This window comes from Pseudoliparis swirei, chromosome 1 (genome assembly GCF_029220125.1).
Source record: "Pseudoliparis swirei isolate HS2019 ecotype Mariana Trench chromosome 1, NWPU_hadal_v1, whole genome shotgun sequence".
Taxonomy (NCBI): domain Eukaryota; kingdom Metazoa; phylum Chordata; class Actinopteri; order Perciformes; family Liparidae; genus Pseudoliparis; species Pseudoliparis swirei.
In genome coordinates, this window is record NC_079388.1 from 4,827,526 (window position 1) to 4,844,372 (window position 16,847).

Here is a 16,847-nt window from a genome sequence, read left to right on the forward strand (position 1 = left end):
TTTTCATGATATTCTAATATTTAGAGATAGGATATTTGAGTTTTCTTAAGCTGTAAGCCATAATCAGCAATAAATCAGAATAAAAGGCTTGCAATATTTCAGTTGATTTGTAATGAATCCAGAATGCATGACATTTTTGTTTTTTTAATTGCATTACAGAAAATAAAGAACTTCATCACAATATTCTAATTTTCTGAGACAGTCATGTATATAAATACAGTATACATAAATATATAATATACAATATATATATATATATATACAGTATACATAATATATATATATATTATATATACAGTATATATAATATATATGTATTATATATAAATGAAAAAAGACTCATTTAAAACATGTTGATTTTGGACCTCGAGTCATAGCTTGGCATAACAACTGGAGGCAAGGCAACTCAAACATGTCTCAAGTTCACCGACAGGCGTCTCTTCTTTGAGTTCAAGCGTCGTGTCAACACACACAAAGGGCCTCGGACGCTGCTCGCCACGAAAGGCCCGCTGCAATTTTCTCCATTATCATTTAAAAACTGAGTGTCGCTGACAAAGAGAAGGCCCCGCTCCAAAGAAGCAGCGAAGCTTCTCGCCGCGTGCAGGTTTTGTTTTTCAAGAAGGCCTCCCTGTGCACGTGACCCCTACGCTGCTGTGCTCTGATTGGCCGCTGAGCGATGATGGCGGTTGCCCTCGCGGCGGTGAGGGTCTCTGTCGATAACTGCCGCCCACGGCCTGACCTTCAGGAAGCCGGCCTCCGCCCTCCTGGCCCGTCTGCCCAACCGCCCTGCACATCTGGTGGGCCCGGCGGCAGCGACTCCCCTGGAGGCCGACTAGACTCCACCGACTGAACCTGAAATGGAAGTTACCCCCCCCCCACACACACACACACCCCCCGCTTCCTCCTCCCGCTTCCTCCTCCCTTACATCTGCCCGTAATGTGTGTAATCAGTGAAGTAAATACACGCTCCGTGATGCCGTGAGCAGAATTAAGATGCTGACACTGAATTAATTATGAGCTGTTGTGTCGCTGCGGCAAAAACGGCTTCATTGGCACGAGGGGAAGTGGGAGTCAGCAGCTCTCCTGGAGACTTATGAATCAATGCATGATCCGAGCTCAGACCCAGACTGGACGCCGACTTGTGGGGGAGAGATGAGGATAAGGAGAGCAGGAAGGGGGGGGGGGGGCACAGAGGAGCCTTTGAACCAGAGAGGAATGTCTGAGTGAAGCTTCAGGGCTCGTCACTCGGTGGAGGGGAGACGTCTGAAGTGACGACGGCACATTTCCACCATTTCCCCCTCTAACCTCACCGCCCACCGACACTGAGCCCCACGGGCACGTCTTCACGTTCAGGCGGCTGAGCCGGTCACACGAATCCATCGAGACGCATGAAGCACCTGAACATCCACGACACAGAACTATCAGACTCGTGTGCAGAAAGACTGACGATAACTTAATGAATTATTGCGATATGGACACAAAATTGTTTCGTTGAGGCCACAGTGACCTTTGACCCCCAAAACCTAAATCAGTGAGCTTGTGCCGATTTTTTATAAAGCATCTTCAGGGGTTCCTCAGGCGTTCACAGATTACCGGCAACATTAAAAAGAATGAAACCGTCAGCGGATGAAAACATCTACAGACGACAACCTCCCTATAATAATATATACAATATACTGCTCTTTCTCCAACCCATTTGACTGGATCTCGATGCCGTCCTACAGACGTTTATCTCCTAATCCGACACATTTCTTCATTTAATGGGTGAGCGACACATGCAATCTATCAGCTCACATGAATATCTTTTTGTTCAAATAAAATCTGGCCATTTTGAAAAAAGTCACGCTTGGGCAATGTTTATTGTTGTTGTTTATTTCTCTCACTTAATTGTTTACTCAAGTCATTTGTCAAGCAGAGACAATAATACATTACTTGGCTACAGCTTCTCAAATGTGAAGTTTTATAACATTGTAAATTGAGAACAGAGAAGTATATATATAATATATATATATCATATATATGATATATATACGTATATATGTTATATATATATATATTATATATGTATATATGTTATATATATTATAATATATATATAAATCTGACTCTCTGCAGAGCTCTTGAAGAACTCAATTACAGGACGTTCAACTTACTTCTTAATATGTAAATATTTCTGCCAGCCGGAGAAGTGTCTGATTCTGTGGTTTTGATGAAACAATTATCAATAGTTGTTTTCCTAATTCATTAATTAATAAACTAATCGTTTCAGCTGGAGGGGGAAACTTGTCTGTGCAAGTGAAGCGTCGTTTAGTTTCCTTTGAAGACGACGCCGCGCTCACAATAATCCCAAACTTTCCATGCTCTCACACTACTCATTGTGCATTTACATCAACATTTCTATTTTTTTACCAGTCTCCCCCAGGATGCTGCTGCCCCCCCCCCCTCCTGCACACACATTTGGGGGAGGTTCCAGTAGGAACAGCACCTGCAGACCGAGACTCATGCTGCTCTGTTTCCCTGGCAACCCCTACATTGGGCTTTGCGTGTGCAACCCATTAAGCAATGCCAGCTCTGCACACACACACACACACACACACACACACACACACACACACCCCACACACCCCACACAACAAACCTTTTAAGGGTTTCCGGCTTACAGACAGAGTCCCTTCTTTCTAGATTTTTTTCCAAAGCGATTTAAATGTTTTATTTTATTTTTTTACTCCATGTTTTTTTAAACTCCTGCAGTTTAAACTGGCATCACATTCTCCCCCAGAATCCTAAATTAGCCACCCCCCCCCCTTGAGTTTCAGCAGCCCCTTGTCCAAACGGAGGCAGGTTTTGTCGCTGCGTATATCGGAGCTCTCCGTGAGCACATCTCGGAAATAATGTGACATCCAGCCAGAAGTTCTGCCACTGTTCTGGTGTTCTGGTGTTTTGGTCCCGCCCCCCCACACACACGTTTGTTATACTTTTTCCCCTTCCCTTAATTCGTCATTCGCACTCGGGTGCTCACGCCTCTCCGAGTTGCCAACATCAATGCCGCTCAACAAAGTTTCCAGGAAGTGGCTCCACTGGGTAGGGGTGGTGGGGTGGCGGAGGGGGGGGGGTGGGGGGGGCACAAAAGCTCACCTGTGGAGGGGAGAAAGGTACCAACAAGTAGGGGGAAGGTCAACCGTTCGTTTGCTCCAATTTAACTTGGCTGCTCTGAGCCCTTCACTTTGAACAAGTTGAAGCCCAATAATGTGTTGGGCAGTAGATGAAGGCACACACACATACACACACACACACACAGACAGACACACATGCACACACACAGACAGACACACATGCACACACACACACACCCAGACACACAGACACACACATGCACACACACACAGACACACAGACAGACACACACACACACACACAGACACACAGACACACATACACAGACACACATGCACACACACACACACACACACACACACAGACACACATACACACAGACAGACACACATGCACACACACACACACCCAGACACACAGACAGACACACATGCACACACAGACACAGACACAGAGACACACACACATAGACACACACACATAGACACACCCAGACACATACAGAGACAAACACAGAGACACACACAAACACACACATAGACACAGAGACACACACACACAGAGAGACACACATAGACACAGAGACACACACATAGAGACACACACACACACACACACACACACAGAGACACACACACACAAAGACACACACACACACAGTAAAGATGACCCGATGGGGAATCATCATTTGATTGAACGGTTTGACTTGTGATCGCGTGACTTTGGTTCCAGTCACATCAGGATGAACCGGATGACCTTTGGATGACCTTTGGATGACCTTTGCGCTGCAGGAATAAAAGAAGTCCCCATTAAGATGAACAGATTGTCCCATATTCTGGCTTCGGTTGAACACTTTGATAGAGACACAGGAGTTACCACGGAAGACAGATGTCAGAGCTCTGGGGAAATAAACGCCGTTTTCTCCATTTAGATACCGCAGAGCGAGGGAACGACGTACACTCCTGTATGATCAATGAACATGATTATCATCATCAATTAATCCATTTAATTGTGTCCTGTTTTATGTGTGTATGTATTTGTATGTGTATATGTCTGTATGTATATATATATATATATATGTGTGTGTATATATATTTGTTTTTATTTTTATGTCTGACATGTTTGTGTTTATTTCATGTTAATATGTCTAAACAAATACAAAAATGTGAGTGCCAAAAAAAAAAGTGTGTCTGGAAAAGCGTATAGTACTATCGTAATTATTATTAAAAAAGTACACAACTACTTACGTGTACCAAAATACTTTAGAAAGGAGCCGATTAATTGTAACTCATTTTCTATTGATTGATCAAGAAGCGTCGTCTCGTCAGCTAATTAAACGATGAAATAATTCCAATAATATTTTTAAAAAAAACGTAATTGATGATATTTTCCTAACACAAAGCGGCGCGTTGCAAACGTTTGACCGGCGGTCGGTCGGCCGTCTGAACGTCCTCACAAATCAGAAATAATTGGTTTCCTCTGAACCAGATGTGACCAGGTGTTGGGGCGGTTCCTGAGGGGCGGATCCGATGATGGACCGAGGTGGTTAAAAAATATATATATAACACAGCGCCACCTGCGAGACACGCCTCCCTATTAAGAGTTCACGCAAATATGGAGACAAAGTGCTCAAAAAAGATCCGTAAAAGAAAGAAAAAAAATCACCTTGTTCCATCCTCAAAACCTTTGTGTTGCGTCGTCTGACCCACTGGACACACACACACACACAGGGAAATGCATTACAGTTTATTATGATATTCCTCACTAAAGAAGAAGGACCTGCCATCTCGGGTCCCAGTGAGCCGTTCCTCTCGCCGTGGAGACGCCTCCCCGTCACAGAGGAAGCGCCTCCGTCGGCTCGCACTCATTCAAACAGACATCCCTGAACTAGTTTGGGGCCGTCTGTTGTAGTTACTGTTGCTAAAACCCGGGTTTACTCCTCCTGCCTCTGGGAGAGAGGTTCCCTTTGTGCGAGTGTGTAATTTGAATGCACCGTACGGAAACACTGGTTTGGCTGCCTGCGCGTGATGCAACATGTAGAAATCTGTTCGCCGCGTTTAACTCTTTGTCTGCACCTCTGGGGCAAATGCTTCTGTCTTTATAAACTTATTAATATAACCGAGTGGTACTTAACGTACGGCGCTGGGTCACCCGCCTACAGCGTTATTATTCACATCGAAAAGAAATGGAATGGTTCTTCTTTGGTACTTTTGATGAAAATAAGGTGTCAGAGTAAACTCAAGCCTGTTTATATTCATACACGACCGTTCAAAAGTTTGGGGTCAGCCAGACAATTTGGTGTTTCCCATGAAAAATCTCACTTTTATTTATCAAATTAATTGCAAAATGAATATAAAATATCGTCAAGACATTGACAAGGTTATAAATAATTATTTTATTGTAAATATGAATGATGTTCTTCTTGTGGCTCAATAGGCCAATTTTAAAGCTTCACTCAGCAGCATAACTGTTTCCAGCTGCGCTCACATAAAAAGTGTTTTTAAGGGTTTTCTACCCCTCCGTTAGAAAAACCTCTCTGACCTTCATTTGAGACACGTTGAGGGTTCAAACTGAAGCTCAAACGTTCAAAAGCAAACACACAGAGCACTCTGCGTCCGGCGTGGGGCCGTCCTCGGGTTATCTGTTAACCCCCGATTAGTGCAGTTCATTCTGACCCTGGATATTTAACCAGGCGGCGGGGCCCGAGGCCCCCGGTCGATCATTGACGGCAAGCTGTCGTCACTTTGCTGTAAATTACCGAGGCGGTGAGAAGAAGAAGAAGAAGAAGAAGAAGAAGAAGAAGAAAACATGGAAATCCATCTTAGACACAATAAAACAAATAAACTACAATAAAACCAATAAACAACAAACCAATAAACTATTTTAAAAAAACAATAAACTACAATAAAACAAATAAACTACAATAACACCAATAAACTAGAATGGGCACTCGGTAGAGCGCATACCTTCGCATATCACAAGATTGGGCATTGAATTATGAACATTTTGGCATTAGTTGCATGCCAATTGGACAAAATGTATCGTGCTATGGTAAAAAAAGAGTTTGACCTTTCCATGACCTTGACCTTTGACCCGATTGATCCCAAAATCTAATCAAATGGTCCCCGGATAATAACCAATCATCCCACCAAATTTCATGCGATTCAAGAACATTTTGACCTGTTCATGACCTTTGACCTTGACCTTTGACCCGATCGATCCCAAAATCTAGTCAACTGGTCCCCGGATAATAAACAATCATCCCACCAAATTTCATGCGATTCGGTTCAATACTTTTTGAGTTATGCGAAAGATTTTGACCTGTTGATGACCTTTGACCTTTGACCCGATCAATCCCAAAATCTAATCAACTGGTCCCCGGATAATAAACAATCATCCCACCAAATTTCATGCGATTCGGTTCAATACTTTTGAGTTCTGCGAAAGATTTTGACCTGTTCATGACCTTTGACCTTTGACCCGATCGATCCCAAAATCTAATCAACTGGTCCCCGGATAATAAACAATCATCCCACCAAATTTCATGCGATTCGGTTCAATACTTTTTGAGTTCTGCGAAAGATTTTGACCTGTTCATGACCTTTGACCTTTGACCCGATCGATCCCAAAATCTAATCAACTGGTCCCCGGATAATAAACAATCATCCCACCAAATTTCATGTGATTCGGTTCAATACTTTTTGAGTTTTGCGAATAACACGCATACAAATAAATAAATAAATAAATACACGGCGATCAAAACATAACCTTCCGGCATTTTCAATGCGAAGGTAACTACAATAAAACCAATAAACTACAAACCAATACACTTTAAAAAAACAATAAACTACAATAAAACAAATAAACTACAATAAAACCAATAAACTAAACTATAAAAAACAATAAACTTTAATAAAACCAATAAACTACAATAAAACCAATAAACTACAATAAAACCAAAACATTAATCAGCCACCAGAGTTGAGGCAATAAAACGTGCACACTTTATTTCTTGACCATCAGTGAAGCATGTCGGGGGGACTCCATCGGCTTTATGGGTGTAAACATTTTTCCAACTCGTTAAACATAGCCACACCCACCCACCCACCAACACACACACAGACACACACACACACACACGCTCACTGCCGTTGTTCACCATTTACCACGCAGCATGTTCTCCATAGAGACCTGTCGGGCTCTGGTGTGAGGAGCCTTTTTAAAAATGTTTTATAAGACAGCAGGAATGCAGAAGTCAGTGCTATAAATACTGGCGTTGCTAACAAGTCTGGGCATTTTCAGGGGCACGCTGAACGCCACACACACACATATTCTAACACACACACACGGACGACAAGCCGTACCGGCTGGGTGAAGACACTCCAACATGAGTCAAAGTTAAACATTAGCGAAAGTGTTTTAGTCTGGTTTCTGGACACCCTGCTGCATTACGGTAGGGGTCGGCTGTAGCTCATGGCGGTCGTCCCCTAACCACGAGGTACCCGGTTCCATCCCCGCTGTCCCCATTGGTTGTATGTTAACGTGTCCTTGAGCAAGGCACTGAACCCTCAGCTGCTCCCCGGTCTCAAGTGCAGCTTCAAAACTAAGGATGGTTCAAATGCAGAGAAGAATTTCCCCACAGGGATAAATAAAAGATAGATTATTTTTATGAATGTGTATGCTACTGTTTAACTCCTTTATAACCTGTTGTTTCAGCTGCAGACGTGCATCATACACGGGACTACAGGGAGCGTTTATAGTTTAGCGCTGCTGTGAGAACCACGCATCTCGAAGAAGAAGAAGAAACAACGTTTACCTGAGATGTGGTGGAGCGGAAGTATAAAAATGCACAAGATGGAAATACTCAAGGACAAGCACCTCAAATACCATTTTAAGTGCAGCACTTAATGTGTACGAGTTACTTTCCATCCCTGACACCGACAGCGGAGGAGAGAGAAACCGCCCTGAGGTCTCCGGCAGAGGGAGAGCAGCAGGAAGGGAAACGGCCTCAAGCGGTGGGTTCAACTCCGAGGCACAGTTTTTCGTTGCGACCGAATAACCAGGCCACGCCTCCTACAGCCTAACCAACCAGGCCACGCCTCCTACAGCCTAACCAACCAGGCCACGCCTCCTACAGCCTAACCAACCAGGCCACGTCTCTTACAGCCTCACCAACCAGGGCACGCCTCCTACAGCCTAACCAACCAGGGCACGTCTCTTACAGCCTCACCAACCAGGGCACGCCTCCTACATCCTAACCAACCAGGCCACGCCTCCTACAGCCTAACCAACCAGGCCACGCCTCCTACAGCCTAACCAACCAGGCCACGCCTCCTACAGCCTAACCAACCAGGCCACGCCTCCTACAGACTAACCAACCAGGGCACGTCTCTTACAGCCTCACCAACCAGGCCACGCCTCCTACAGCCTAACCAACCAGGCCACGCCTCCTACAGCCTAACCAACCAGGCCACGCCTCCTACAGCCTAACCAACCAGGCCATGCCTCCTACGGCCTAACCAACCAGGCCACGCCTACTACGGCCTAACCAACCAGGCCACACCTCCTACAGACTAACCAACCAGGCCACGTCTCCTACAGACTAACCAACCAGGCCACGTCTCCTACAGACTAACCAACCAGGCCACGTCTCCTAGACTAACCAACCAGGCCACGTCTCCTAGACTAACCAACCAGGCCACGCCTCCTACAGACTAACCAACCAGGCCACGTCTCCTACAGACTAACCAACCAGGCCACGCCTCCTACAGACTAACCAACCAGGCCACGTCTCCTACAGACTAACCAACCAGGCCACGCCTCCTACAGCCTAACCAACCAGGCCACGCCTACTACAGCCTAACCAACCAGGCCACGCCTCCTACGGCTTAACCAACCAGGCCACGCCTCCTACGGCTTAACCAACCAGGCCACGCCTCCTACAGACTAACCAACCAGGCCACGCCTCCTACAGACTCACCAACCAGGCCACGCCTCCTACAGACTAACCAACCAGGCCACGTCTCCTACAGACTAACCAACCAGGCCACGTCTCCTACAGACTAACCAACCAGGCCACGTCTCCTAGACTAACCAACCAGGCCACGCCTCCTACAGACTAACCAACCAGGCCACGTCTCCTACAGACTAACCAACCAGGCCACGCCTCCTACAGACTAACCAACCAGGCCACGTCTTCTACAGACTAACCAACCAGGCCACGCCTCCTACAGCCTAACCAACCAGGCCACGCCTACTACGGCCTAACCAACCAGGCCACGCCTCCTACAGCCTAACCAACCAGGCCACGCCTCCTACGGCTTAACCAACCAGGCCACGCCTCCTACAGACTAACCAACCAGGCCACGCCTACTACGGCCTAACCAACCAGGCCACGCCTCCTACAGACTCACCAACCAGGCCACGCCTCCTACAGACTAACCAACCAGGCCACGTCTCCTACAGACTAACCAACCAGGCCATGCCTCCTACAGCCTAACCGACCATACCACGCCTACTACGGCCTAACCAACCAGGCCACGCCTCCTACAGCCTAACCAACCAGGCCACGCCTCCTACAGCCTAACCAACCAGGCCACGCCCACTTCTGACTAACCAACCAGGCCACGCCTCTTATATGACTGCATGCAGATCTGAAGCTCTTGGTTAAGTGAGTCAGCCGGTGTGCAGCGCAGGAGGGATGATGATGTCACGTCTTTAGCCAAACAAACGCGACAAAAACATCAAAAACCAGAGGAGAACAAATTCATCTTCACTTTTGGAAAAACTTGCATCATAAAATTAAGTAATTAAGGAAATACAGACGGATAAAGACTACACTACATACTCGCTAAGAAAACCTGGATGAGGACCTACACTGTTCAGTCTGAATAAACTTTATTGCATTGTACCACCTAAACCCTCACGACTCATTACAGTGAGCATTGTGTGTGAGGGAGAGAGAGAGAAAGAGAGGGGGAAACCACTGTGTGTGTGTGTGCGTGTCTGCTTGGAGACCAGCTGTGTGACCAAAGTAAACAAAGACCAGAGGAGGAGGGGGGTGGGGGGGGCAGGAGTTCCTAACTTCCTGCATTGCTGCCCGCAAACTGCATCATAGGAGTCCTGAGCTGCATGCGGGTGAGAAAGACGTGTGTGTGTGTGTGTGTGTGTGTGTGTGAACATGTCCGTCCAGTGTCCTCACTTCCTCCCGTTGTCCCATTAGACGAGTTCTGTGACATCGTGTCATAATTAGCTCATGTATTCCCAAACTCGTGTGTTTTGTGAAGGTCACGGTGACCTTTGACGTCCCAATTGTAACCAGACAAGGTCAGTGCCACAATTGAGGAGAATTTGCTCAAAAAGGAGTCCGAGAGACGGTCTCCTTGACCTTTGACCTTCACACTCTTATCAGTTCACCTTTTGAATCCAGACGAGCGTTTATGCCAAAAGGTGAAGAAATTCCTGCGGGGCCGAGATACGGAGCCTCTGATCTCTTGTTTTACGGTTACAGCGTGTTGGTTCATCGCAGGAACACGGCCGACCCAACGCTCCGTCCTCTCGGCGCGCTGCAATGATCCGTCGGTCATCTCACCCGCCACACGGGGAATATTTATTATGAAGCCACTTCGTAATTTGGTAACTTTAAAAATGAAAAGCCTGAACAAAACTAGTTGTTTGTTGTACTTCTGCTTATACGATGAACCTGCTTTCAAATTAATAAATGATTTATTTATCCAATATATTAATTACTTTCACCGCTAACCTGGCTTTAAATATAAGAACTAACATTTGCATTGTGTATTGATCGAGCACCGATCAATACGAGCTTCTTTAAGTAAGAGTTTACTGCAAAGATGCCGTGTGGGACCGTGAGAGGTTGTAACTCCTAATGAGGATTTACTTTGTTCATTCAATGAAGTTCACGCTCACTTTCTTTTGGGGGGGGGGGGGGGCCTTTAAGTCATTTATTTTAGTCCTATAGAAGAGCCACTCAGAAGTGAAGGCAACATCTCATCAGGGGGAAGATCCATCCGTCCGCATGCTTCACTGACAGCGTGCTCGTCCCCCTACGCCGAGAAGAACGAGGTCAGCAGGGTCAACGACCCCTTCTTTGAGCTACAGTCGCGATGTGTGCCGGCCTCAGGGCCGCGTGACGAGAGTTCCCATGAGTCCTCCGCCGCAGAGGTCAAGCATGTGACGCACAATTATCATCGTTTCCTGTCTGATGAGGGAAAAGGAGGAGGAGGAGGAGGAGGCCATCCTCTGGGTTGAAAGGGAAAAGAGAAAAAAGATAAACAAATATCTCAGCGCGCTATCAGACGAGGAGGAAGTGGCCGACGGGTCCTCCCCACAATAAAAAGGCCAAGAAGAGAGACAACATGACCACAAAGAGACAACAACAACAACCACAAAGAGACACAACATGACCACAAAGAGACGCTTATTTATCACAAAATGGTTACAAAGAGACAGAATAAGATGCTAAAAGACCACAAAGAGACAAAAACAACCACAAAGAGACAACAACAACAACCACAAAGAGACACATGACCACAAAGAGACAACAACAACAACCACAAAGAGACACAACATGACCACAAAGAGACAACAACAACAACCACAAAGAGACACAACATGACCACAAAGAGACAACAACAACCACAAAGAGACACAACATGACCACAAAGAGACACAACAACAACCACAAAGAGACACAACATGACCACAAAGAGACAACAACAACAACCACAAAGAGACACAACATGACCACAAAGAGACAACAACAACCACAAAGAGACACAACATGACCACAAAGAGACACAACATGACCACAAAGAGACAACAACATGACCACAAAGAGACAACAACAACCACAAAGAGACACAACATGACCACAAAGAGACAACAACATGACCCCAAAGAGACAACAACCACAAAGAGACAACAACAACCACAAAGAGACAACAACATGACCACAAAGAGACACAACATGACCACAAAGAGACAACAACATGACCACAAAGAGACAACAACATGACCACAAAGAGACACAACATGACCACAAAGAGACAACAACAACCACAAAGAGACACAAAATTACCACAAAGACACAAAACAACCACAAAGAGACACAAAACTACCACAAAGACACAAAACAACCACAAAGACACAAAACTACCACAAAGACACACAATGATAAAACAAAGGCACAAAACTACCACAAAGACACACAATGATAAAACAAAGGCACAAAACAAAAAGACAAACAGCCACAGAGACAATAACAAGAGACACAGCACAAACTAAACCGTAAGGAGACGCGCAGCGACCGGCACCAGACGAGTCGCCTCTCGGGTTTTTTGGGGTCTTCATGTCGGAGCAGCTGCAGCTCTATTGTCTGCAGCGCCAGAAAAAAAACGAAGAGGGAACGGTCGCCAATAAAAGAGTCGAGTTTCATCCGGCCGCAGTTTCTATCGTCCTCTGTCGGGCGATGTCGTGAACCGTTCTAAACGCGTGAAATCAAAAAGCACAGGACGTGTTTGTGCGGCGGACGAACGGAGAGAATCAGACGGGAGGAAGTCTGCGGCGTGGATCTGCCGAGCCACGCGTTCACACCCGGCGAGCGGCGCCGCACACCCGAGGATCTGTGAACGGCAAACGTCTGTCGAGGCGCAAATCTGTCAGAACAACACACAGTCCCTCCAGCCGGCCGGCGTCCTGCGGGGAGATGATGTCACCGCGTCGCCCGGTCCGTACTTCATTCAAACATCTGTCCAGCTGCACGACGATCCGGCTCGTCCGAAAACGTGTTTTCTTTTTAAAAACAGGGGAATATGATGATGTTCTATCAAAATAGAACACAAAGCCACCTGTAGCATATTAAAAGACCCCATGCAGCGCTCTCCCGTTTCGACCTTCTGGTGTCGAACTGAAGGTCAAACGTCTGGGAGGAGTGACGCCAAAGGTCGCACGTTTACTCAACAGAGTCCTTTTTTAAAAAGCAGCCGATGTGGGAGCGACCAATCAGGCTCCAAGACGAAACTCCAGTGGTTGGGAAATGGAAATCAGAAAGTATTGATACATTTAGTACCTTAGTGTGAAGCGTCGTGATACTGAATCCATTCTCCAAAATAAACACGTTGATTTTTATTATTTTAAAAAGTTGGAATGCAAAAGGTGCGTGTCAGTCGGTGGTTACTTCCTGTCGGACTGGTAAATGAACTGTACTTGTATCTTCTGACCGCTCGAAGCTTGTAAACACGTCATCATTCATCAACTCACTCGCACACCGGCGGCAGAGCAAGGTGCCACCTGCCCATCTCTCTCGGCCTCCGTCAGAAAACCCCAGACCGACACATCCGCCAGCTGACCGGCGGCGCAGGAGGCCGCAGCGGGAACTCACCTTTTAAGTTTTTGGGGTTGTTCTGTTTGGTGCGCGGCATTGTTCCCGCCCCTCAGTTCACAGGTTGCATCTTGGGGAAATTGGCGGACGGCGGACCTAGAGAAGCGTCGTCTCCTGAGCCGCAGGGTTCATCTACAGAAAACACACACACACACGCGTGTTGAGTCAGAAGGAGCCGGCCATGAACTCCCCCGGATCGATGGAGGAGCCGACGCTCGGCGGCGGCGGCCGGGGAGTCCGGGACGGAGTCGCTGATTGAGTTCATTTCTCAAACAGGTGCCACGAAGCGAGGCGGTTCATCTCCAGCCTCTGCTCTCTCCGAGCTGCCGTGCAGTCATGTGCAGTGCGGCTCGGGCTACCGTCTGCGGGAGGAGATGTGAACACCCCCCACCCAAAAATAACATCAATATAACCTCTGCAGCATCTGCCACTCTGATGCCTCGCTAAGAGGCGGAGCATCGGCCGATGAGGACGACCGACTCGACATGTCCTCGGCGGATGACAAATGATGCAAACAGCGGGGTCACTATCGGAGAGAGAGAGAGAGAGAGAGAGAGAGAGACCTCCCTGGGGAAGTTGGATCACTGCGGAGAGGCAGAGGCAGAAAGACTGAATCCACAAGGGGAGGAGGAGGAGAAGGAGGACGAGCGATTGTTTCTGCCCGTTTTCAAAAAATGAGAGATCGGAAGCTGAATGTAAGTTTCATGCAAATTCTGAATGGCACAAAGAAAAAAAGGGGGGGCGGGGGGGATGGGTGTGGGGGGTGTTGAAGTTAAATGTTACCAACATGTCAAAACCACCCACAGACAGCAAGGTGAGCAGAAACGAGCAGAAGAGCAGCTCACCTGAGCAGAGACCCGCAATCACAACATCATGAATCTGATGGATCCATATGATATCCATAGCCCCCCCCCCCCCTCACGCCAGAAGCAATGCACGTTGCAGAGAGCTTCAGGAATCAGTCTTTGTCTCCCCCCCATGATTACATAACACTTACTACAACCGGATGATGATACAGTTGGTACATGTGCTATGGCAATGACGTCACCTCACGGCGGATTTCGGTGTATAGAGTCTAGCGCGTGTGTGTGTGTGCGTCTGCGTGCATGAGTGCATGATTAGGAAACCCGCGTCTCACCTGTGATGCGCAATTCAGTTACGGTTCAGGGATCGACCGCGCGATGAAGATGGAGGAGAGAGAGAGAGAGAGAGAGAGAGATTCACATTTTGGTTTCCTCTGGCGCGTCTGCCAGCCCGTCTGTGTGTGCGTGTGTCCGTATGTATGTGTGTGTGTGTGTGTGTGTGTGTGTGTGTGTGTGTGTGTGTGTGTGTGCACCGATATGTGAGGAAACACCCTGATACTAAAGCGAGGATATATATACAATAATAAAACCGAAGTACACACACATACACACACACACGCATACAGGTGACTCAACGGTAACGCGATGTCCTAACGCGGGCAGGCTGGAATGCACTGCAGGTGACTAATGACTCACACCTGAGGATCCAGAGGCTTATGTAGAAGAAGAAGAAGAAGAAGAAGAAGAAGAAGAAGAAGAAGAAGAAGAAGAAGAAGAAGAAGAAGAAGAAGAAGAAGGGCAGCGAGCACCGTGTGTGAGGTAATCAATAACATTCACCGGGGATGGAGATGCTGCACAGTGTTGTTATTGTTGCTGCTGCAGACGGAACGGGGAGATGCGCGTGACACACAGCGGTTGGGGGGGGTAGAATCCGGATCTATTAAGTCCTGCAATGAAGTCAGCAGAAAAGCGATGCGTGGGAATAGCGTATTCGTGTGCCTGTTGCAACACGTGAACGCCCTGTGCGCGAGGGAGGAGCCGGGGAAAACCCCTCAGCGGCGCTGAACGGGACGCGAACCCAGCGGAACCGTCTCCCGCTGAACACCACACACCTTTACCTGCCGCCGCACACATGCACATGTTTTATTATATACATATATATATATATATATATATATATATATTTAAATCAGCAGCAGTTGGGGATGACAGTGACCACGAGAACACACAAAAGGGGGCGGGGGGGTAGCGTGTGGCTTACCTAAGGTGCAACACAAACATTATCCTAAACAAACGGAGCAACAAAGAGACGAAGGGGAGCACCGGGACTCCTTGGGAGCACCGGGGGGGGGGGGGTCCTCTGGGGGAGAGAGGAGGAGGAGGGGGGGGGGCTGCAGGAGTCCAAAAACAACACTGCGCCAAAAAAAAAAAACACACACAAGAGGAAAGAAAGAAACCAGTGCCGACCTGCTGCGTGGACCGCGGACACTTCACGGGCGCACGGAAAGTTCTCAGCGGGCTAAAAACCGGACGAGACGCCCAGCGGACACCGATAGCGACATGTCCGACTGCTCCCCGGCTGCAGCTACCGACAGAGACCGATATCACGGGGACAGAGCCCCGCCACCGGGCAGCGGCTCGCGGCTCCCAGAACACCGATACAACACCAACAAAGCGCCCTCGAAGGGGGTCTGTTCATACTCACAGGTGCTGGGTTGTAACACACCTTTTAGCGTAAGGAGGAGGCAGGGGGGTGGGGGGGCGCAGCTCTGTATTCTCTCCCTTCACCTTCTCTCTCACTTTCTATTGCAGGAAACAGACAGGCCAACTGACGTCAACGGGGGTCCCGTCTCCGCCTCCCAGCCGCGGTGTGTCCTCTCCGGGTAGCGGGGGGCTCCCGACGGCCGGTGCGCCAGCCGCAAGGACGATGACACCGAGAGACACTGTTTCCTCCCGCGTGTTATTTTTTTCCTTCTTCGCTGTCTTTAGCCTGCACCTCCTCCTCCCCTCGCGCTCGTGGGGGGGGGGGGCGTATTCACGGCGTCGCGTCGCTTCCAGAGGAGCCGCAGGTCGGGTCGTTGGTCGCGACTCCCCCTGGCGGACCCCCACTCACTCGCTCTTCTGCGCATACTTTAGGACTGACGGTTTTCCCGGAGGTTCCTTGTTGTCAGGTCACGTTGTGCCCCTCCGCCACAACCGGCCGGGCTTTCCCATGCACAAACCCGCAGCAGGCGCACAACAGTGGGGCTTTTTTGCACCAGAACCGGTGCCCGTGGGGATAAATATAAACCAGGGTGACCTCCGTGCCCTCCTTGGTGCTTTACTATCACACAAATGAATGTTTTTCACGTACATGACTGGTTAGTTTCACCAGCGTGGCTTTATTTGCAATACGGGTGATTAAGAAAAGTAGACTGGGTGGATTTTAGTTTCCCAGGTTGGCAATTCACTCCTTTTAATGTCTTTACATGAGTAAAATTCAACCAGTAGAATGACAACGATTGCATTTTGTGCTTAAAGAAATGTAA

General features: G+C 47.8%; 1 protein-coding gene across 3 annotated transcripts in view; it reads right to left on the reverse strand.

The window, feature by feature from the left end:
• The window catches only part of hivep1 (HIVEP zinc finger 1), a 53,726-nt gene extending 37,602 nt beyond the window's left edge, over positions 1 to 16,124 (reverse strand). The window contains exons 1-2 of one of the 3 annotated variants that reach the window (XM_056414373.1): positions 16,046 to 16,124; positions 13,517 to 13,648 (exon numbers count right to left, since the gene is read on the reverse strand). In XM_056414373.1, the coding sequence (XP_056270348.1) occupies positions 13,517 to 13,556 (40 nt within the window). In that variant the 5' untranslated portion in view covers positions 13,557 to 13,648; positions 16,046 to 16,124. The other 2 variants (XM_056414382.1, XM_056414391.1) reach the window with 2 other exon arrangements.
• Between the last annotated feature and the right edge of the window lie 723 nt (positions 16,125 to 16,847).